Source organism: Pelophylax lessonae (assembly GCF_965119305.1).
Source record: "Pelophylax lessonae genome assembly, chromosome: 10".
In the NCBI taxonomy this organism is placed as follows: domain Eukaryota; kingdom Metazoa; phylum Chordata; class Amphibia; order Anura; family Ranidae; genus Pelophylax; species Pelophylax lessonae.
This window is the reverse complement of record NC_138777.1, coordinates 183,627,203-183,645,991: the sequence shown is the minus strand read 5'-3', so window position 1 is coordinate 183,645,991 and position 18,789 is coordinate 183,627,203. Positions and strand designations below refer to the sequence as shown.

General features: G+C 42.6%; 1 protein-coding gene across 1 annotated transcript in view; it reads right to left on the bottom strand.

Annotated features, from left to right (window-relative positions):
* Positions 1-12,995: 12,995 nt before the first annotated feature.
* ATMIN (ATM interactor) overlaps positions 12,996-18,789 on the bottom strand; it is a 39,810-nt gene continuing 34,016 nt past the window's right edge. The window contains exon 4 of the mRNA XM_082269776.1: positions 12,996-15,123. Within this exon, the coding sequence (XP_082125902.1) occupies positions 13,347-15,123 (1,777 nt within the window). The 3' untranslated portion in view covers positions 12,996-13,346. The remainder of the gene's footprint in view (positions 15,124-18,789) is intronic.

Here is an 18,789-nt window from a genome sequence, read left to right as displayed (position 1 = left end):
ATTTATTCATTCTTTTTCTACTTGTATTTACTGGCACTTTAAGAGCATACCCATCGATTGTCATTTTAGGGTCATATATACGCTATTTATTACTTTACCTATATTTATTAAGAATTTTTATAGCATACTTACCTATTGTTATTTTATGGTCACATATTTACCACTGGATTTCATTGGATTAATTTTATTTATTTTTTTAGCACTTCACTTTTTTATTCACTTTTTGCACTTCTCTTTGCACATTATTGTACGTATGAAATTTATTTATTGATGTTATGTATATAGGGTTTTATTATATTTTTTATACATAGACCCACTTTGGTTTTACACAGGTTTGTCATTTATCAGACTTTAAGTTGATGATTCACTGATTCCAATATCAAATTACTACACATGCCTCTATAGGATATCTTACTAGAAGCATAGTATCCTACATATACATTCCCATAACACCCCACCAGGCAGCGCCAATCACTTCCCTTCCCCTTTTAAAAATTGCGTAATGCACAGACTGCAGGGACTAGGAGTGCATAAGACAAAGCACACAAGGGTCAGGAGTATGTAATGCACAAAGTGCAGAACGTAGGGGTATGTAATGCACAGATTGCATTGGATCAGAAGTGTATAACGCATGAAGTGCATGAGGTCAGAAGTTAGTAATGGGGTCAGGAATATGTAATATATGGGCCAGCATACATAGTGGAACCAAAAAATATATGGGCCAGCATACATAGTGGAACTCTTTTCTCCAGTACAGAAGAATGCGCATTTAACCCTTGCTGGGAAGGCAGACACGCATAGTCATTTCTTACTGCTGTTCGGAGTTCGGTTTTAACAGAGTGGTAACTTTGCATTCTCCAATCTGAATGCTAAATAGGTTGGAACGATCTGTTATCAAATTAATTTGTATCCTTGAATTGCGATAAAAGTATAAATCAGCAAATGCTTAAATAACCATCTGTACTGGATGAGAAAACTGACAGCCACCCTCATTATTAATCAGTCACCACGGCTTTCAGATGGGAATCTTCCTGGCTCTTCCTCCTGTTTTTTATTGATGAACATGCCATACTGTAGCCTTAATGCCAGATGGATCTCTTTCATTATATGGTTTGCTGAAGCTAAAAATATAGTTTGGTTTGACTATGATAAAATTGCTCACATTAGTTTCAGTCTAATAGCTCCTGACGTAGAAAGTTCAATATAGCCCTATGGCACCTTTCTGATGGTAGTTCCCTTAAGGACCGACTAGCACCTAATTCAGGCAAGCATTTGCACCAGCGCCTGTAGCATTACCAACAGTGTCCAATTCAGGTAGTTTTTACTACAGCCACTTTTAATTTCACCCGGTGATCCTCCCAGTAAGTCTGTTGTTTTTCTTTTCAATATATGTTTTATTTTGTTGTAAAAAAAGAGGTTCAAATACAGTGTACAGGCTAGATGCCCAAAAGCTGGGTAAACAATGTATCAACAAAATATTGATCATATCAGTACAAACAACAAGGCATTATCAGTGACATATGGTCAGTAGCACAAAACAATGAGAAGAGCAGTAGCCACAGGGTCAGTATGGAAAAATGGCCTTGGTGTCTAACACGGCATCAATCTGTCATGGAGGAACTAGCTTTCAAAAAGAAAAAGGATAGGAGAAAAAACTCCAAAGGAAAAAACAGGGCAGGCTAGGAGAGGGGAAGGGGGGAGGGGAGGGTGAAAGTTTAGGAAGGGGTAAAGGAGAGGAGAAGATGGAGGTAAGGGAGAGGGGAGTGGGGGTGACACAGGCTGTATCCAATTCCTTAGAAGGCCTCTTACACAGCTGCCAGGCTCACCAAGGAAACCATTGGGTGTCAGTATGCGAGCCATGGGCTCCAGATTTTTAGGAATTTGGCATAAGTGTTAGTAAGAATACTGGTCAGTTTGTTTATAAAATGGCCATCTAGGCAAGAATCAGCTTCTGAGAAATGGGTAATTTGCCTCTTCCACACTTTAATAATTGTGTGCTTAATGGCTAGCAGGACAAAATGGACCATTTTAACCGGTTGCCGACCGCCGAAAGTACATATACTGCGGCGGTCAGCCCCGGCCAGGCAAAGTGACGTATGGGTACGTCACTAGCCTGTCACTAGCTTGTGAGCCAATAGCGGGGAGCGCGCGCCCGCGGAGGCGCGATCCCGCCCCAGCTCGTTACCTAACAAGTCAGTGCATGTGAACGACGGACCCGATGTCCGCCGGTCACTCGCGATCGTTCGCCGTGAAGGGAGAAAGGCAGGCGGCTAATGTAAACAAAGCCGCCTGTCATTCTCCCCTGTGTAAAAATGGAGATCACACGGTTCTATTATGTAGGACCGTTGATCTCTGTTCTTACACCAGTAGCCATGTCCAATCACAGTTAGAAACACGCCCCTAGGGACATACTTAACTCCTCCTTCCCCAATAAAGTTAACCCCTTCCCTGCCAGTGTCATTTTTACAGTAACAGTGCATATTTATAGCACTGATTACTGTAGTAATGTCACTGGTACCCCCAAAAGTGTCAAAAATGTCAGTCAAGGGTCCGATCTGTCCGCCGCAATGTCGCAGTCCCGCAAAAAAAATCGCAGATCGCCGCCATTACTCGTTAAAAAAAAACCAACAAAAATCTTTCCCTTAGTTAGTAAACGCAATAACTTTTGCGCAAACCAATCAAAATACGCTTATTGTGATTTTTTTTTTTTTTTACCAAGCATATGTAGCAGAAAACAAATTGGCCAAAAATTTTAAAAAATTTTGATTTTTACATTTTTTTGGGGGGGGGGAATTTCATATAAAAAAATTTGAAAAATATTGTTATTTTTGCAAAATTGTTGCTCTTTTTTTGATTATAGCGCATGATCAAAAAATCACACAGGTGATCAAATACCACCAAAAAAAAGCTCTATTTGTGGGAAAAAAGGTACAACGTCGCACGACCGCGCAATTGTCCATTAAAGTCACGCAGTGCCGAATCGCAAAAAAAACCCTGGTCAGGAAGGGGGTAAAATCTTCCGGGGCTTAAGTGGTTAAATTGGTGTTTAGTAATGTCCGGGGGTTTGAAATGCAGGAGGGCCAGCCAAAGGTCCTTAGTAAGCAGTGTTCATAGTAGGTTATGTAATAGTGAAAAGACTCTGGACCAAAAACGACCCAACATAGGGCAGGTACTCCAGGTATGTAGAACATCACCAGTGATCTGGCATCCTCGAAAGCAGTAGTCTGAATGGCCAGGGAAAACTTGCAACTCTGGAAGGTATCATGTACAATCTGGTCATCACTTTATAGGCAGATTCAAGCATGGTGACATTAATGGTGCAGGAGGCGGCGGAGGACCAGAGAGACCTGCCAATCCAGGGCTTACTTGTAAAACCTTCAGATCTTCCTCCCATGAGTCACATAGGCATGAGCTGTTGATGTGGGCAGTCAGTTAAGTTGAGAAAATACCAACGAGATAGGCTTATAAGCCAGTGGGGTGTGGTGACAGGTATGTTCAAAGACAGTAAGCAGTGTGAAGAGATCCTTATCCTAAATAAGACCAGAAATCCAGTGTCTGATCTGAGTGTATTGGAAGAGTTCAGATGCTGGAGCTTTAAATCTTTTAAAATTGTTTGTCAGGAGAGAATGGACATCAATTTGTTATTGTATCTACTAACTAGGGTTGCCACCTCATCCCTTTAAAACAGAACACATATTAATTACACAGGTTCTGTGGCTGATTAGGGTGGTAATTAAACTCACTTAGTGCCTTATGTGCATTATATCCGCCTCAGAACCTGTGTGATTAATATGTGTTCTGTTTTAAAGGGATGAGGTGGCAACCCTACTACTAACACCCCCCCCCCCCCCAGACTGACAATGCTGCTGTCAAAAAGGTGGCCCCTGTGCTATTTTATCCAGAATGGAGGCACTCGAATACAGATGTGTTACTAGCCAGATTACCAGATGGGGGAAAAAGCCAAAAAAAAGAAAACAAATTTTTGAGTCAAGCCCCGTACACACGCACCGATTGTTGGCCGACCGATCGGCCGTTTTTTGCCAGTGTTGTTGTGTTGGTTGAAATGTGCTCTAGACTACACACGAATTTTGTCGGCCAACAACAACCAACTGCAGAAGTGATGTCATGCGCTGGTTAACTTTGCGTGTGTTTTTTCTTCTCTGAGCATGCTCAGTCTTGCTCATCACATTTTTGTCTGCCGAAATCTGTACTGACTGAAGAACAATCGGCCGTTCTGGTGACGGCCAACAAAAATTTTTTAGCATGCACACCAGATTTTGTTCGGCCGAAAAGTTGCAGTCGGTTGTCGGAAGCATCATACTAACAAGCCGCCGATCGGACGTTGGCCGAAAATTCACGGCCAACAATCGGTGCGTGTGTACGAGGCTTTAGGTTTTATCCTGCTTTTTTTAAAGCATGAATTGCCACCAGTTCTCGGTGGTAATTAAGACAAACTCTGAGTTGGCGTACAGAGGTACACCAGAACGAGTGGTTAGTGCCTGTGCAGGGGAAACTCATGTATGCCACAGCTTTCCAGACAGTCGTTAGTCGTAACCTCCGACTCCATTCAGCTGGTGGCCAGGAGATTCCCCAGCTGAAAGCGAAATGTAAATAGAGATACAGGTGATGTCATTACCCAACGTCATGCCCATATTTGGGAAATCAACAGTCAATGGGTGGCGGAGCCTTGAAGGGGAACTGAGAGACTAGTTTCCCATCAGGTTCACTTTTCAGCTCACAGCTAGGAGTAAATTTGAAAGCCAATATTACACTGAATCTGCCCACTACTGTGCTCTGTCAATCAAAAATAAAGCAGAATAGTCTCTCAATTCCCCATCAGGCTCTGCCAGCCCCAGTACAAGATTCCATCAGTGAGACAGGAGCAGTGGCCAAGGAGGGAGGGAGTGCATTTTAAACACTCCTTCAGTGCAGACAAGGACAGATTCATGTACCTGTTTGTGACAAGTACATCAATTGGGTGCAAGCCTTTCAGTGCTGCACCCTGAATTCTAAAGGGTGACGCCCAACATCCTTTATAAACTCACCCCAAGTATATACTTTGCTAAAAAAAACTTCATCTTCGATCATTAAAAGAAAAAAAAGGCCTTAATCTCCAGTCTATCGACTGTTCCTAGGCTCAGATGATGGTGATCAAACTACAACAAGGTATGTTTGTAGCATGCCATGTGAGTGAGATTCAGATTCTGCAGCAGGGGGCCATTCAGTGTCAAACTTTTGTGAAAACAGCCAAGGCAGTGAAATTTGCAGGATTGTGTCATCTCTCTGCCAGCCTCTTAGTCCAAGAAGTAGATGTCCCTGAACAAAGATGGCACCCTCTTTCTGGTAATAAACATTGTCAAGGGGGAGTACAGCTTGGCCCTGTGAAAGGTAAACACCTGTTAAGTGCCACAATTAAATATTACTTGGTTTTAAGTTAAAAGTATTCATACCCCTTGAAACGTTCCACATTTTCTCATGATACAACCAAAAAACGGAACGTGTGTATTGGGATTTTGTGTGATAGACAACACAAAGTGGCACATCATTATGAAGTAAAAGAAAAATAATAAATGGTTTTAAAACTTTTTTACAAATAAATGTGTGAAAAGTGTGGTGTGTATTTGTATTCAGCCCCCCAAGTCACTACTTTGTAGAAACACCTTTCACTGCACTTACAGCCGCAAGTCCTTTTGAGTATGTCTCTACCAGCTTTGCACATCTAGAGAGTGAAATTTTTTCCAATTCTTCTTCGCAAAATAGCTCAAGCACTGTCAGATTGGATGCAGAGTGTCTGTGAACAGCAATTTTCAAGTCTTACCACAGATTCTCAATGGGATTTAGGTCTGGACTTTGACTGGGCCATTCTAACACATGAATATGCTTTGATCTAAAGTCTAAACCAGAGATCACCAAACTACGGCCCTCCAGCTGTTGTGGAACTACACTTCCCATGAGGCATTGTAAAACTCTGACATTCACAGACATGACTAGGCATGATGGATATTTTAGTTCCTGAACAACTGGAGGGCCATAGCTTGGAGACCCCTGGTCTAAACCATTCCATTGTAGCTCTGGCTGTATATTTAGGGTAATTGACCTGGTGGAAGGTGAACCTCCACCCCAGTTTCAAGTCTTTTGCAGACTCTCAACAAGTTTTCTTCTAAGATTGCCCTGTATTTCGCTCCATCCATCTTTCCATCAACTCTGACCAGCTTCCCTGTCCCTGCTGAAGAAAAGCTTTCCCATAATATGATGCTGCCACCACCATGTTTTATGGTGGGGATGGAGTATTCAAGGTGACGTGTAGTGTTAGATGTCCGCCACACGTAGCGTTCTGCTTTTAGCCCAAAAAGTTTAAATTTTAGTCTCATCTGACCAGAGCACCTTCTTCCAAATGTTTGCTGTGTCCCCCACATGGCTTCTCGCAAAACTGCAAATGGGACTTCTTATGGCTTTCTTTCAAAATTGTCTTTCTTCTTGCCACTCTTCCATAAAGGCCAGATGGAGTGCGTGACTAATAGTTGTCCTGTGGACAGTTTCTCCCACCTGAGCTGTGGATCTCTGCAGCTCCTCCAGAGTTACCATGTGCCTCTTGGTTGATTCTCTGATTAATGCTCTCCTTGCCCAGCCTGGGATATTTTTTTTTTTTTTTTATAACCGAACCCTGCCTTTAAACGTCTCCACAACTTTATCCCTGACCGGTCTGGTGTGTTCCTTGGCCCTCATGATGCGGTTTGTTTATGAAGGTGTGACGAGAGTCACTTTGGTTGGGGGGGCCTGTGGAACCCAGCTTACCTTAGAGAGGTGAGAAATCCCTCTACTAGCTCCCTAGGCCCCTCTTATCTTTAAGTCACCCTGTGTCTATTAGGGGCACAGAGTGACCAAGAAAATTATGGACAGCTACTTAATGGAGAATATGTTTGGATTACGTCAAATGACGATTCCTGGTTTGTTTGATTTTGAACATGTTCATTGAAAGAGCTGGTCACATTGGCCTCTGTTCCATGTTCTTCAATGTAGGAGACGGATAGTCTGTTACTGGTGGTCTCTTGCTATTGTCTGTGTATTAAGGTGTGATGTGTTTACACTTATAATGTGTATTGTACTTCATGAGCTTGATGACGGCAAGTCTTCTAATTAATTAAATCACAGTCATCTATTAGTTGCTAGTGGGAAAGTAGAATATTGTTTGTGTTGGTTGTTCCCTAGATATGTTAATTATATTTCTGTACACAATTCCATCTGCATATGATAATGTAATTAGGCACCTGACTTGGTGGGGTATATAGTCGGTGTGAGTTAAGCCCCGTACACACGTACCAAATGTCGGCCGAACGATCGGCCGTCTTTTGTCAGGTGCTGTCCTGTCGGCTGAAAACTGCAAAAGACTGCACATGAATTTTGTCGGCCAACAACAGCAGTGATGTCATGTGATGGTTAACTTTCCATGTGTTTTTTCTTCTCTGAGCATGCGCAGTCTTGCTAATCGGCTGTTTGTCGGCCGAATTCTGTACTGACTGGCGAACAATCGGCCGTTCTGGTGTTGGCCAACAAAAATTTTAATGCCTGCACACCCGATTCTGTTCGGCCAAAAATGCGCTGTCGGCTGCATCATACTAACAAGCCTACAAGCGGCCGTCGGCCAAATATTTACGGCCGACAATCGCTACGTGTGTACGAGGCTTTAGTTCAATAAATGTTCCAGGTCTTATACAAGCTATTCTCAGCTAGTTTATTATGGAGGCGGCTAGAATATCTGATATCTATGTTCTAGACTGAAGGAAGCGGTATTCTGACAGAAGCCCACAAGCACGTTGTGGATCACGTTACATAAGGTTCTCTAACAAACCTGAGGGCTTCACAGAACAGCTGTTTTTACAAATGCACACCACACTTTTCAGATATTTATTTGTAAGAAAAATAAAAAGTTTGAAAACCATTTATCATTTTTTTTTTCTACTTCACAATTATGTGCCACTTTGTGTTGATCTATTAAAAAAAAAAAAATGCCAATTGAATCCATTTATGTTTTTAGATGTAACACGACAAAATGTGAAAAATTTCAAGGGGTAATAAATCATTTTTTGTATTTCAAAAATTTCCCAGACTACTCTTAATTACCTGAACAATCTTGACGTTTGTAAACTTACTTTGTGAAGATTCGCAAACATTTACTTCCCTGAATTCTGTGACATGTATTCCCTATGCACAATTAGTAGACACTACTGCGCTACATCTGATGAAGAGTCAACTTTAAAGTGGCTATAAAGGCTCAAGATTTTTTTTTTTTTTTTTCTTTTTACCTTCATACATTCTATGTGTGGAGCAGTAGCCTAATAACTACCCGAGCCCCATCTGAATGCAGCAATGTGCCTCAGCGGTCACAGGTCTCTCAATCACAGCCAGTGAGCCAATGAGACCAGTGTGGGGGCGGGCCAAGCAACAGCTGTGTGCATGGACAGACAGAGCAGTGGCACAGGAGTGAGTCTGCTCTGGTGCCCCATAGCAGGCTGCTTGCTGTGGGGGCACTTTGTGAGAGGGAGGGGCCTGTAACACTGGCAAGAGACCCCCCCCCCCCCAGAAGAGGAGGTTTGGGGCTGCTCTCTGCAATACCATTATACAGAGCAGGTATGTATCACGTTTTTTAAAAGAAAAACATATGCTTTTACAATAACTTTAAAGTGACTGGTACAAAAATAAAACTTTAAAAAGGAGAAGTTCACTTTAAAAATAAATAAATGCACTTTTTTTCCAGATAATAAAACGTGCATTTATTTTTTTTTTTGTAGCAGGAGCCTGGAAAGCATTGCACCAGTGATCAGCAGATCACATGTCATACAGATAAGCTGATACTCCCTGACAGGAAGGGAGAGGCAGCTGCAGCAATGGGAACTCACTACATGTTCCCAAAAGGTGAACTTATCCTTTAACTACCATCCGCAAGAGTAAATACTCTCCCACACCAACCTGATGAAGAGGAATGGCCTGCGGAAGTTTTCTTCTGAAGTAGACATTTTTAAGCGTTTTGATTGCCAAAAGTTCTCACACTGGGCCCTGTTACTACCAACTCCTGCAGCTAAAGGGGGGGGGGGGGACCACCTGCTTATCTGTAGGAATAAATGGACTGAGCAGTGCATGCGCAATGGGAGATATTCTCTCTCTCTCTCTCTCTCCAAAAGGAAAAAGGCTGACTCTGTGCATTAACCAACCCCCAGACAGATGTGCGATATGGAGAAAAAAAAAAAAAAAAAAAAAAAAAAAACCCCATGTTTAGATTGGTATAGTTAATCATAAACCCCCCCTTCACACCCACCCCCATTATGGTACATGATGAGAAAATTACAACAAAAACATTAGGAGTGATCATCCAATAACCTATTCATTAGTACACAGCTTTTGAGAACCAATAAGTTAATGTAAAAAAAATCCAAAAGGGCCAAGCATGAAAATATTTCTTTTAACAGAACAAATGATTTTCATGTAATTGGTATAGTATTCGTACAAAGGGAAAAAAAAAAAAAAAAAAAACCCCATGCAGTGAACCTAAAGAATTTATCACAATACAACACTTCCAAAGTTGCATTCTGTCTTATGAAAATTTTCTAAACCTAATCGATTTTTGATCTAAACCTAGCATGCAAGAGAAAAAATAAATGATTATGACGATCATTCATCCGTCAGTCCATCGTGTGTACTAGGCATTATCCTTTGTGTCTTGTTCCAGTGAGAACGCTAACAATTTGCCATCACTTTCTGACCAAGTGTCCCTAACCTCTTTGTTTTGGTGACAATTGTCTAAGAAGGGCATGTCTTGTTGTGTTGACAGGAATAGAAATGACCCAATGGCACACAGACTGCAATTGACTGACATGGATTTTAGCCCTTCCATAAAATTGGCTATACTTACACTTTAAAGATTTATCAACAACTATGTGGCATTTCTGTAAACCCCCTTTTCTTTATAGCTCCTCACTTTGCATCACACTATATTCGTTGATAAATTTTACAGATAAATGATCAAAATAAAACCTGTGTTTGGCTCACTTTAGGTGCATTGACACAGAAAACAAAGGCACAGCATTTGCTCATACTATCGCATCCAGTCAGATAGCTCCTTTCCGACAGAGCTGGTGCAATATGCCTGTTGGGGGCAACAGATACTTTTCTAATCTTTTGCCTTGTGCTGGCCATACACTAGTACAATGTAGAATCTTGCTAGAAATTCTTTGTTTTAAGAATTTTCATTTAATTCCCTAATGATTAGTGGGGTCAAATCAATGTTCCCTTTCAACCACATTGATGGAAAAAAGGGAGGAGTACGATTGAAAATATTTCTCAAACGAACAAATTTTTAAACAGGGTATATGGTTTTTGTTTGGGAAAAACCCATTTACTCTATAATCAAATGTTTAACCACTTCAGCCACGGTAATATGCCGGTACATCGAGGGGTTGAAGTGGTTATGCCAGGATGATGCCTGCAGTTACAGGCAGATATGCTTTTTTGTGTAAGCAATCCGAGCAGCCAATTAGCTGCTTGATCGCTTTTACGGACAGTGGAAGGGGGTGTCCCCCTTCCCAGGCTTTGCCAGCCCACTGGGATGCCCAGGACAGAAGTCAGCAGTTCCGCTGGCCATAGAGATGATCAAGGAGAACATCCTCCTTCTCTATGGTCTAAGAAACCAGAAGCGATGAGTATTTAATCACTTCTGGTTTTGCTGGATGTAAACAAGCCACAGATAAAACAGATCTTGGTTTGATCTGATGCTTAGGAAAAAAAAAAAAAAGATGACCCCAGATCTCTCAGTAAAGAGTACATGTCACTGCCCATACCATCACAAGGGATGCTGTTTTATCATATTATTAATCTTATCAATAGAGAATTAATAATAGCAAGTAAAAATAAATATTTCTATATATAAAAAACAATTCAAAAGAGAGTAGTACATATAATTCAAAAAAAAGAGTGGCACTCACGGGTCTTGAAAGGTGAACACATAATTAAGGTTTTATTTCAACAATTCAGCGAGGCACAAACACACACACACAGTAAAAAAAAAAAAAAAAAAAATATAGGGGTATTTTTCTCAAGAGCCCCTCGTGCTCGCACGCAAAGGCGAATGCACGCACAGATTGAAAGCAATATATCAAGCAACAGACCTCCTATGTAAATATAAAGTGGTAACCTGTAAAGGCTTTTGAAGCGTTTCATATGGATAATTTAAATCAGGGCTCGACAATTCCCGGGCGCCAGGTCGCATTTGCGACTAGAATTAGCGACCTGGCGCCTGGGGGTGCCCTGCAGAAGGTGTCCTGTCATTTTTGCCCGGACTTCCACGCACGGAGTGCACTGACTTCCGGGCCGTCCGAAAATTGAGGCCCCGGCTTTTCGGCCTACTTGAGATGACAGGCTTCCAATGGGGAACTGGCGCCCACTTGTGGAGGCCGGGAGTAATGATGTTGTAATGACTGTTTCCACTGCCTTTTTGTTCTCAATTCATTCATTACCATCTCCCTGTCCAGTTAGTTACCTTTGACAGGGAGTGTGGATTATTATTTAATTTATTTTTTAAATGTAAAAAGAAAAAAAATATATATATTTTTTTTTTTTTTAATTATTAAAAAAAAAAAAAAAAAATGTATATTATATATATATATATATATCCTTTTTTTTCCTCATCGCCATGCCACAGCCGAAGGCCCCTTTCACACGGGCTGTCTGATCAGGTCCGCCTGTCAGTTTTTGAGGCAGACCTGATCAGACCCTTGATTCTCCTCTATGAAGCAGTAATCTGCCGCCATCTGATCCTGTCCACCAAAAGCAGACGGATGGTGGTTCTATTTTCTATCCATCCCGTGGATCGGATCAGATGGCATCGGATGGACAGAGACAGACAGTCTGTTTTCATCCAATTGTGCTATAGAGGAGAGTGGGGTTCTAGTCGTATTTATGTGTAAATTTAGTATCCGTTTTATTAAATAAAGCTTGGTTGTTAGTTTAAAAAAAAAAAAAAAAAAAAACTGGCTCCTAACTTTAGCTGGCTCCTAGATTTCAGGAAAATTTGTCAAGCCCTGATTTAAATGTACCTTAGTTGATCACCAATGTACAATTTTAAAAGCGTGACATGTTTGATTTCCATTTACTCGGCCTAACCTTTTATATTTTACCAAAAAATGGGTATTGTGTTTGCGTGCAGTAAAATTCATTAAAGTGTATTTCCTCCCAAAAAAATTTGCATTTGAAAAAAACTGCGTGACAAAAAATTGCAACACCCACTATATATATTATATATGCATAAATATACATATATACACACACACACATAAATGTTTGAGGGCTCCAAGTAATTTTCTTGCAAAAAAAATGCTGATTTTTATATCTACGTGGGGAGTGTCAGAATAGGCCTGGTCTTAAAACAAGAATTAATGCAATCAGCCTCATTGTAAAAATCTTTCACACTCTTTACAACTCTACCCACTTCTATGACAATAAAATGGGACCCCTGGTTTAAAACATGCGGAAATTCTATTCCAACCAATTTAATTCAGATAATTTTGATAAGATGTTGATCCTTTGCCTTAAATTACTTTGCTGAGTAAAGATGCCGTTAGAAATATACAATATACTGTGACACTAACCACTAAAATATTTCTTCTATTTTTATCTGACTGACTACAATGATTCTGTTATTAGACTATATATCCTATCTTTTGTACTCTGATAATATATTTGTAATACCATGCTTCTTGATATACAATGTTCTTTTGTACCACCATTTTCTCCCAAATAAAAACAAAGAAAAAAAAAAAACACGACTAGGCCTGGTCTAAAGTGGTTAAAGAAATGGAAATTTGTCAAGTCATCAAATGTACTGAGAATACTCGTTGAGAAACCTACCAATGTATGGCTAGCTGTAGTGCACAAAAACCTACTGTATGTTTGGGTGTACATATTTCAGATTTTCAGTAATGAACCACACAAAGTTTACAGTCAGACAGATAATTCTTTATCGTCACACTATAAATAATTTACAATGAAAACCAAATAAATAAAGTGCTTTTCTAGGTGTTTGCGCCAATATACAAAATAGACCAAATGTCTACATAATTGGTGTACAACGTCATGCAATTGAGAATCACATTAAATAAAAACAGCATTTAAATGTATGCCATGCCTACTAATGGCCAAGACGTTCTATAAAGGCTGTGCAGACGGACAGAAATAGTGAGGTTTGTTTTTGCAACATACGTTAAGACATGCAGAGACAAACCAATAAATAGAAAGCAAAGGAGGATGTTAAAGTTCATTCACTGCTATCGGTAGGATTGAGTTTAAAGGCACGCCAGTCAGCTCTGAGATTTTTCAGAAAACAAAGTGAAGCGCTCCTCACAGGTCTGGGTCTCCACTGAGCTGAACTGAGACTCCATTGTATTCCATGCCAGATCTGCCAGGAGAAAGTCATCCATAGCAGTCTGGGTTTCGTTGCTTGTAAGGAATAAACTTCCAAGAGTCTCAAAGCAGCTGTCGGTGGTTTGTGTCTGGGCACTGTTCTGCTGTACGTGGCTCTCCAGCGCAGGGCATGGCACATTTTTGCTGGTTGATGCTCCATCTGTGTGGCTTTCTGCATCAGAAGAGTCTGTGCTTATCGAAAAGCTTGACTGTTTCAAGAGACTGCCTAGACGCAAGGGAGAAGTACGGTCCAGAAAGAGATTCAAGTCCGTCTGGGTTTGAGTATCAAACATCTCCATCCCCAGCAGATTGGAACTTCCTTTGTTTGAAAACGATTGCGTCGAGTCATTAGAAAACAGAAAATCAGTTTGTGTTTCAATATCCAAATATTCAGAATTCAGATTGCTCAGCATGCTCTCTTCAGTCTGGGTCTGGATATTGGATGCTGAAAAGAACTCCTCAATGTCAAAATCGATGCCGGTGTTGGGGTTACAGTTAGAAGATAAATGGCCTTCTCCAGCTGAGAGCAGGTTGCGATTATCCAATGGCTGGCTGGATATATTGTCAGATAGGATTTTTTCGAGGTCACTTAACAACTCCATAGTTTGGGTTTGGTTATCGGTCATGTTTTGGGGTGGGAAGGTCCCATTTTGTGTGCTGAAATTAATAAAAGAGGGAGGTTTCATTTCCTCTACCCTGATGTCCCTAATGGCATCTGAATTCAGTAGATTTTGCCCCAAGGTTCCAGGGATATAGGTACTGTCTGGTTGGTTTGTCTGCGTCGACACAGTGTAATAGGAATTAGTGTTATTGAAGAGATCATCACAGCTGACTGCCTGGTCCACCAACAGAGTGTTCTCTCTCAGCAGAGAAGTACTGCTTGTTTGAGTCTCCCGAGAAATTCCACAAGTGAGACAAGGATTGACAGAGACTTCTGGCTGAGGTTTTGGGGGCAATGAAGAAGAGTCCTGCAGGGTTTGAGTCTCTACACTGATGGGCAAAGTCATCTGGGCAGTAAAGGACAAGTCTGTTTGGGAAGAAGATGAAACGCTAGACTCGTTCGCAGTCCAGGAGGTGCTGGGCAAAACACTGGAGGTAAAATAAGATAAGTCAGTTTGAACATCAGATGTGATTTTGCTTTTAGGCAATATACCATTCGAATTAGAGTGCAAGTCACTGGGCGATAGTCTACCCATATTGACTTGCACATAAGAATTAGCAGCTCCTAGACAACTAGCTTGAGGGAGGTTACTAGGTAGGGTAGTCTCAGCGTCCAGACTTGGCAGGACTGTTCCATTATAATGAGGTATGAATTGCAAAGAACTTATGACTGGTCCACGACTATTAACTGCTACCACTACAGATTTCATAGAACAGTCATTGGCTGAGACTAGGACAGGCAGGTGAGCCAGCTGCATGACTGGTAATTTAACTACTGCCAACTTAGGCTTTGGTAACAAGAGTTTTTGTGCTTGACTTGGCTGTAGAGAAGCGTCCCCTGTAACATAGGAAGCAAAGTAAGTTTCACTTGCAGACGATGCCTTAAACTCTGCCATCTGCTGGTCAGAAGTCATAACTGCTTCGAGCTGATCGTTTTTGGCAACACACTCCTCATTCACAGCTTTCTTGTTCTGTTTTAATGCATCCAGTTTTCTTTTCTTGACAGGGGGGTCTCTGCAAAAAAACAATACATTATGGTCATCATTGAAAAGGCAAGGGTTAAAATGATTTATAATTAAAGTGGTTGTAAAAGCACAAGGTTTTTTTTTTTTTTTTTTTTTTAACCTTCATGCATTCTATGGATTAAGGTTAAAAAAAAAAAAAAAAAAAACCTGTGTGCAGCAGCCCCCTCTTGATCCAGCAATGTCCAACAGAGCCTTGCCTCTCCGGGGACTTTCACTTCTGATTGGCTATTGGCAATCAGAGCAAGAAACCACACAGGAGATGGTGGAGGCGGGGCCAAGCCACGGCTCTGTGTGAATGGACACAGCAGCGGCTCCGCTCGGGTGCCTCCATAGCAAGCTGCTTGCTGTGGGGGGCACCCGACAGGAGGGAGGAGCCAGGAGCACCGGCGAGGGACCCAAGAAAAAGGAGGATCTGGACCACTCTGCAAAACCACTGAACAGAGCAGGTAAGTAGAACATGTTTGTTATTTTAAAGAAAAAACAAATAAAGCTTTACAATCACTTAAAAGGGTTAGTCCAAAAAACTGGATTTTTGTCTTACCGTAAAATCCTTTTCTCTGATGTTCATTGACAAGACACATCTCCATATCTTCTTTCACCCCTGTGTTATGCTGCTCTCCTTAGGAGTAGGACACTAGGCGGAAACTAACTTCGCCTATAGGGCAGTCCCTGGGGGTATACTCCCACTTCCTGCTATAGGACTTCAGTTTTTAACAAGCAGTGTCAGAAGAATACATAACCCAACGCAACAGAGGGGTGGGTGCTGTGTCCATCAATGAACATCAGAGAAAAGGATTTTATGGCAAGACAGACAAAAATCCAGTTTTCGCTTTCGTACATTGAAAGACACAGCTCCATATCTTCTTTGACCTTTGGGACGTCCCAAAGCAGTGTCAACATGAGGGGTGGGAAAAAAAAAAAAAAAAAAACCAAACACACACACAGCAATAAACATTTTTCCCAAAAGGGTTAAAATGTAGCCAACCATGAACAACTGGAACTCCCCTACCAAGAAAAATACACCCTCAAGAGGCAGGAGCCTCTGCAACAGCAGCCTACAAAACTTTGTAGCGCAACGCAACATCCGCAAATGTTAGTACATCTACCCTGTAAAACTTTGTGAATGTGTGTACAGACGACCAGGTGGCCGCCTTGCAACTGACGCCTGATGACGGAAGGCCCAGGAGGCACTAAGCGTCCTTGTAAAATGTGCCTCAACAGGGGAAGGAGGAACCTGACCCTTGATAGAATAGGCCTGCACCACCGCTTGCCTGATCCATCTGGAAATGGTCGCAGCAGATGCAGCCTGCCCCTTACAAGAACTATCCGCAAGGACAAACAAGGAATCTGATTTCTGCATCGACTCAGTCACCTTCAAGTACATCCTGATGGCCCGAAACACATCCCAGGAATGCAAGGATTTCTTTTGGATGTTTTGGCTTCGAACACAATGAAGGCAACACACTGTCTTCATTTAAGTGGAACCCCGAGAAGACCTTAGGAAGAAACGACTGACAGGGACGTAGTACCACTTTGTCCCTGTGAACCACCAGGTGACCAACAGGACAACACAGCCAGTTCTGAGACCCTGCGTGCAGAATAGCTAGCAAGAAAGCCACCTTCCATGACAGAGTAAGCAGAGGAAGTTCACGAACATTTTCAAAAGACGGTTTTTGAAGAACCAACAGTACCAGGCACCGGGGGCCTTACCGGAGAAGCCAGATGGCAAACCCCCTGCACGAAGGTGTGAACCAAGGAATTTGTGGCCAACAGGCATTGGAAAAGATTGCCAAAGCTGAAATCTGACCCTTGATGGTACCCAGGGCCAAATGCCCCCCCGACACGCACACCAATGTAAGCCTTCCAAACTCGATAAATCTTCCTAGAAGTAGATTTTCTAGCTTTGAACAGAGTAGGAATTACCAAATTCGACAACCCTCTGTCCTTCAGTACCTGGCTTTCAGTAGCCAAGCTGTTAAAGCCAGCGACCATAAAGCAGGATTGCAGATCGGTCCTTGAGACAGAAGATCTTCTCTGAGAGGGAGTCACCAAGGGGCATCGGCTACCAGTCTTACCAGGCCTGCGTACCAAGACAGTCGAGGCCACTCTTGATGAGTCGAGGCCACCATAATGACCAGAATCATTTCTGCCTAGATTCTGCGCAGAAGTCTCAGCAGAAGCTGTAGCAGGGGAAAGGCATATATTAGACAATACTGGCCCCAAAAGGGCCACCAGGGCGTCTGCCAGAGCACTGTTTCTCAACTCCAGTCCTTGGGGCACACTAACAGGCCAGGTTTGCAAGAAAACTGAAATACATCACAGGTGATACTTGCTGCTCAGTGATTGCAGTATTCTAGTCTGCATCTCTCTAAGGTAATACCCAAATCTGGCCTGTTAGTGTGCCCGAGGACCGGAGTTGAGAAACACTGTGCCAGAGGGTCCTGAGACCTTGCCACAAACCTCTGAACCTTGCAGCTTAGGAGAGAGGCTAATAGGTCCACATCTGGGGTCCCCACTGGACATAGTTGTTGAAACACCTCTGGGTGAAGGGACCATTTGTCCGGACTCGGGGCCTGCCGACTGAGGTAGTTCGTCTGCCAATTTTCCACCCCTGGAATGTGCACAGCAGAAAGGGCTGGAACAAAGCGCTCTGAACACCTTAGAATGCCGGCCACTTATTTTGCCGCTAGGGCACTTTTGGTGCCCCCTTAATGATTGACATATGCCACAGCTCCTGGCATTGTCCGATTGAATCCTTACTAGACACCCCTGCAGATGATCCGTCCACTGGGACAGGCAAAGCCTGATCGCCGGAATTTCCAGGATATTGATCGGCAGGCTGGACTCCTCCCAAAACCAAACTTCCTGGGCCGATTCTGTGCCCAAGACACTTCCCCCACCTGGACAGACTGGCGTCCATGGAAACCACCATCCAGTACGGGGGGGGGGGGGGTGGGTGGAAAGGGCTTTTGCTGGTGGAACAGAGCCACCAAAGCAAGGATCCCCTCATACTCTGGCCCAACAGGACCAGACTGTCCAGGAACCAAGGATTTTTGTCCCATTTGGCCAAAATATCCTTTTGCAGAGGTCTGGTATGAAACTTAGCAAACGGCAACCGCCTCGAAGGTGGAGACCATCAAACCCAGCACTTGCATGCAAGTCCTGAGACATGACTGGCGGTTGGATAACAGGAGCCGAATCACATGCTGCAACTTCAGCAGTTTTGTTTCTAGAATAATCACCAGAGCCAGGGCTGGGTAGTCCAATCTGTTGGATGGAGTCAGAGCTGATTTTTGAAAATTCAGCGTCCAGCCGAACTCTTGCAGAGTTCGCACAGTGATGTCCAAATCGTTCTGTAGGACAGACGGGGACTGTGCTCGCAGAAGGAGATAGTCCAGGTACCCCAGTACTGCTATCCTCTGCCTGAGCAAGGCTAACTGGGGCCAAAACTTTTGTGAACACCCGAGGAGCTGAGGCGAGACAAAAGGGTTAACGCCACAAATTGATAGTGTTCCTCACCTACGGCAAAGCGACGAAAACGCTGGCGCTCAGAATATATTGGGATATAATGGCAAGCGTCCTTGATATCGATAGAGGCCAGAAAATCCCCTTGATAAAAAGGGATGCCACTACTGTGTGAATGGACTCCATTCTG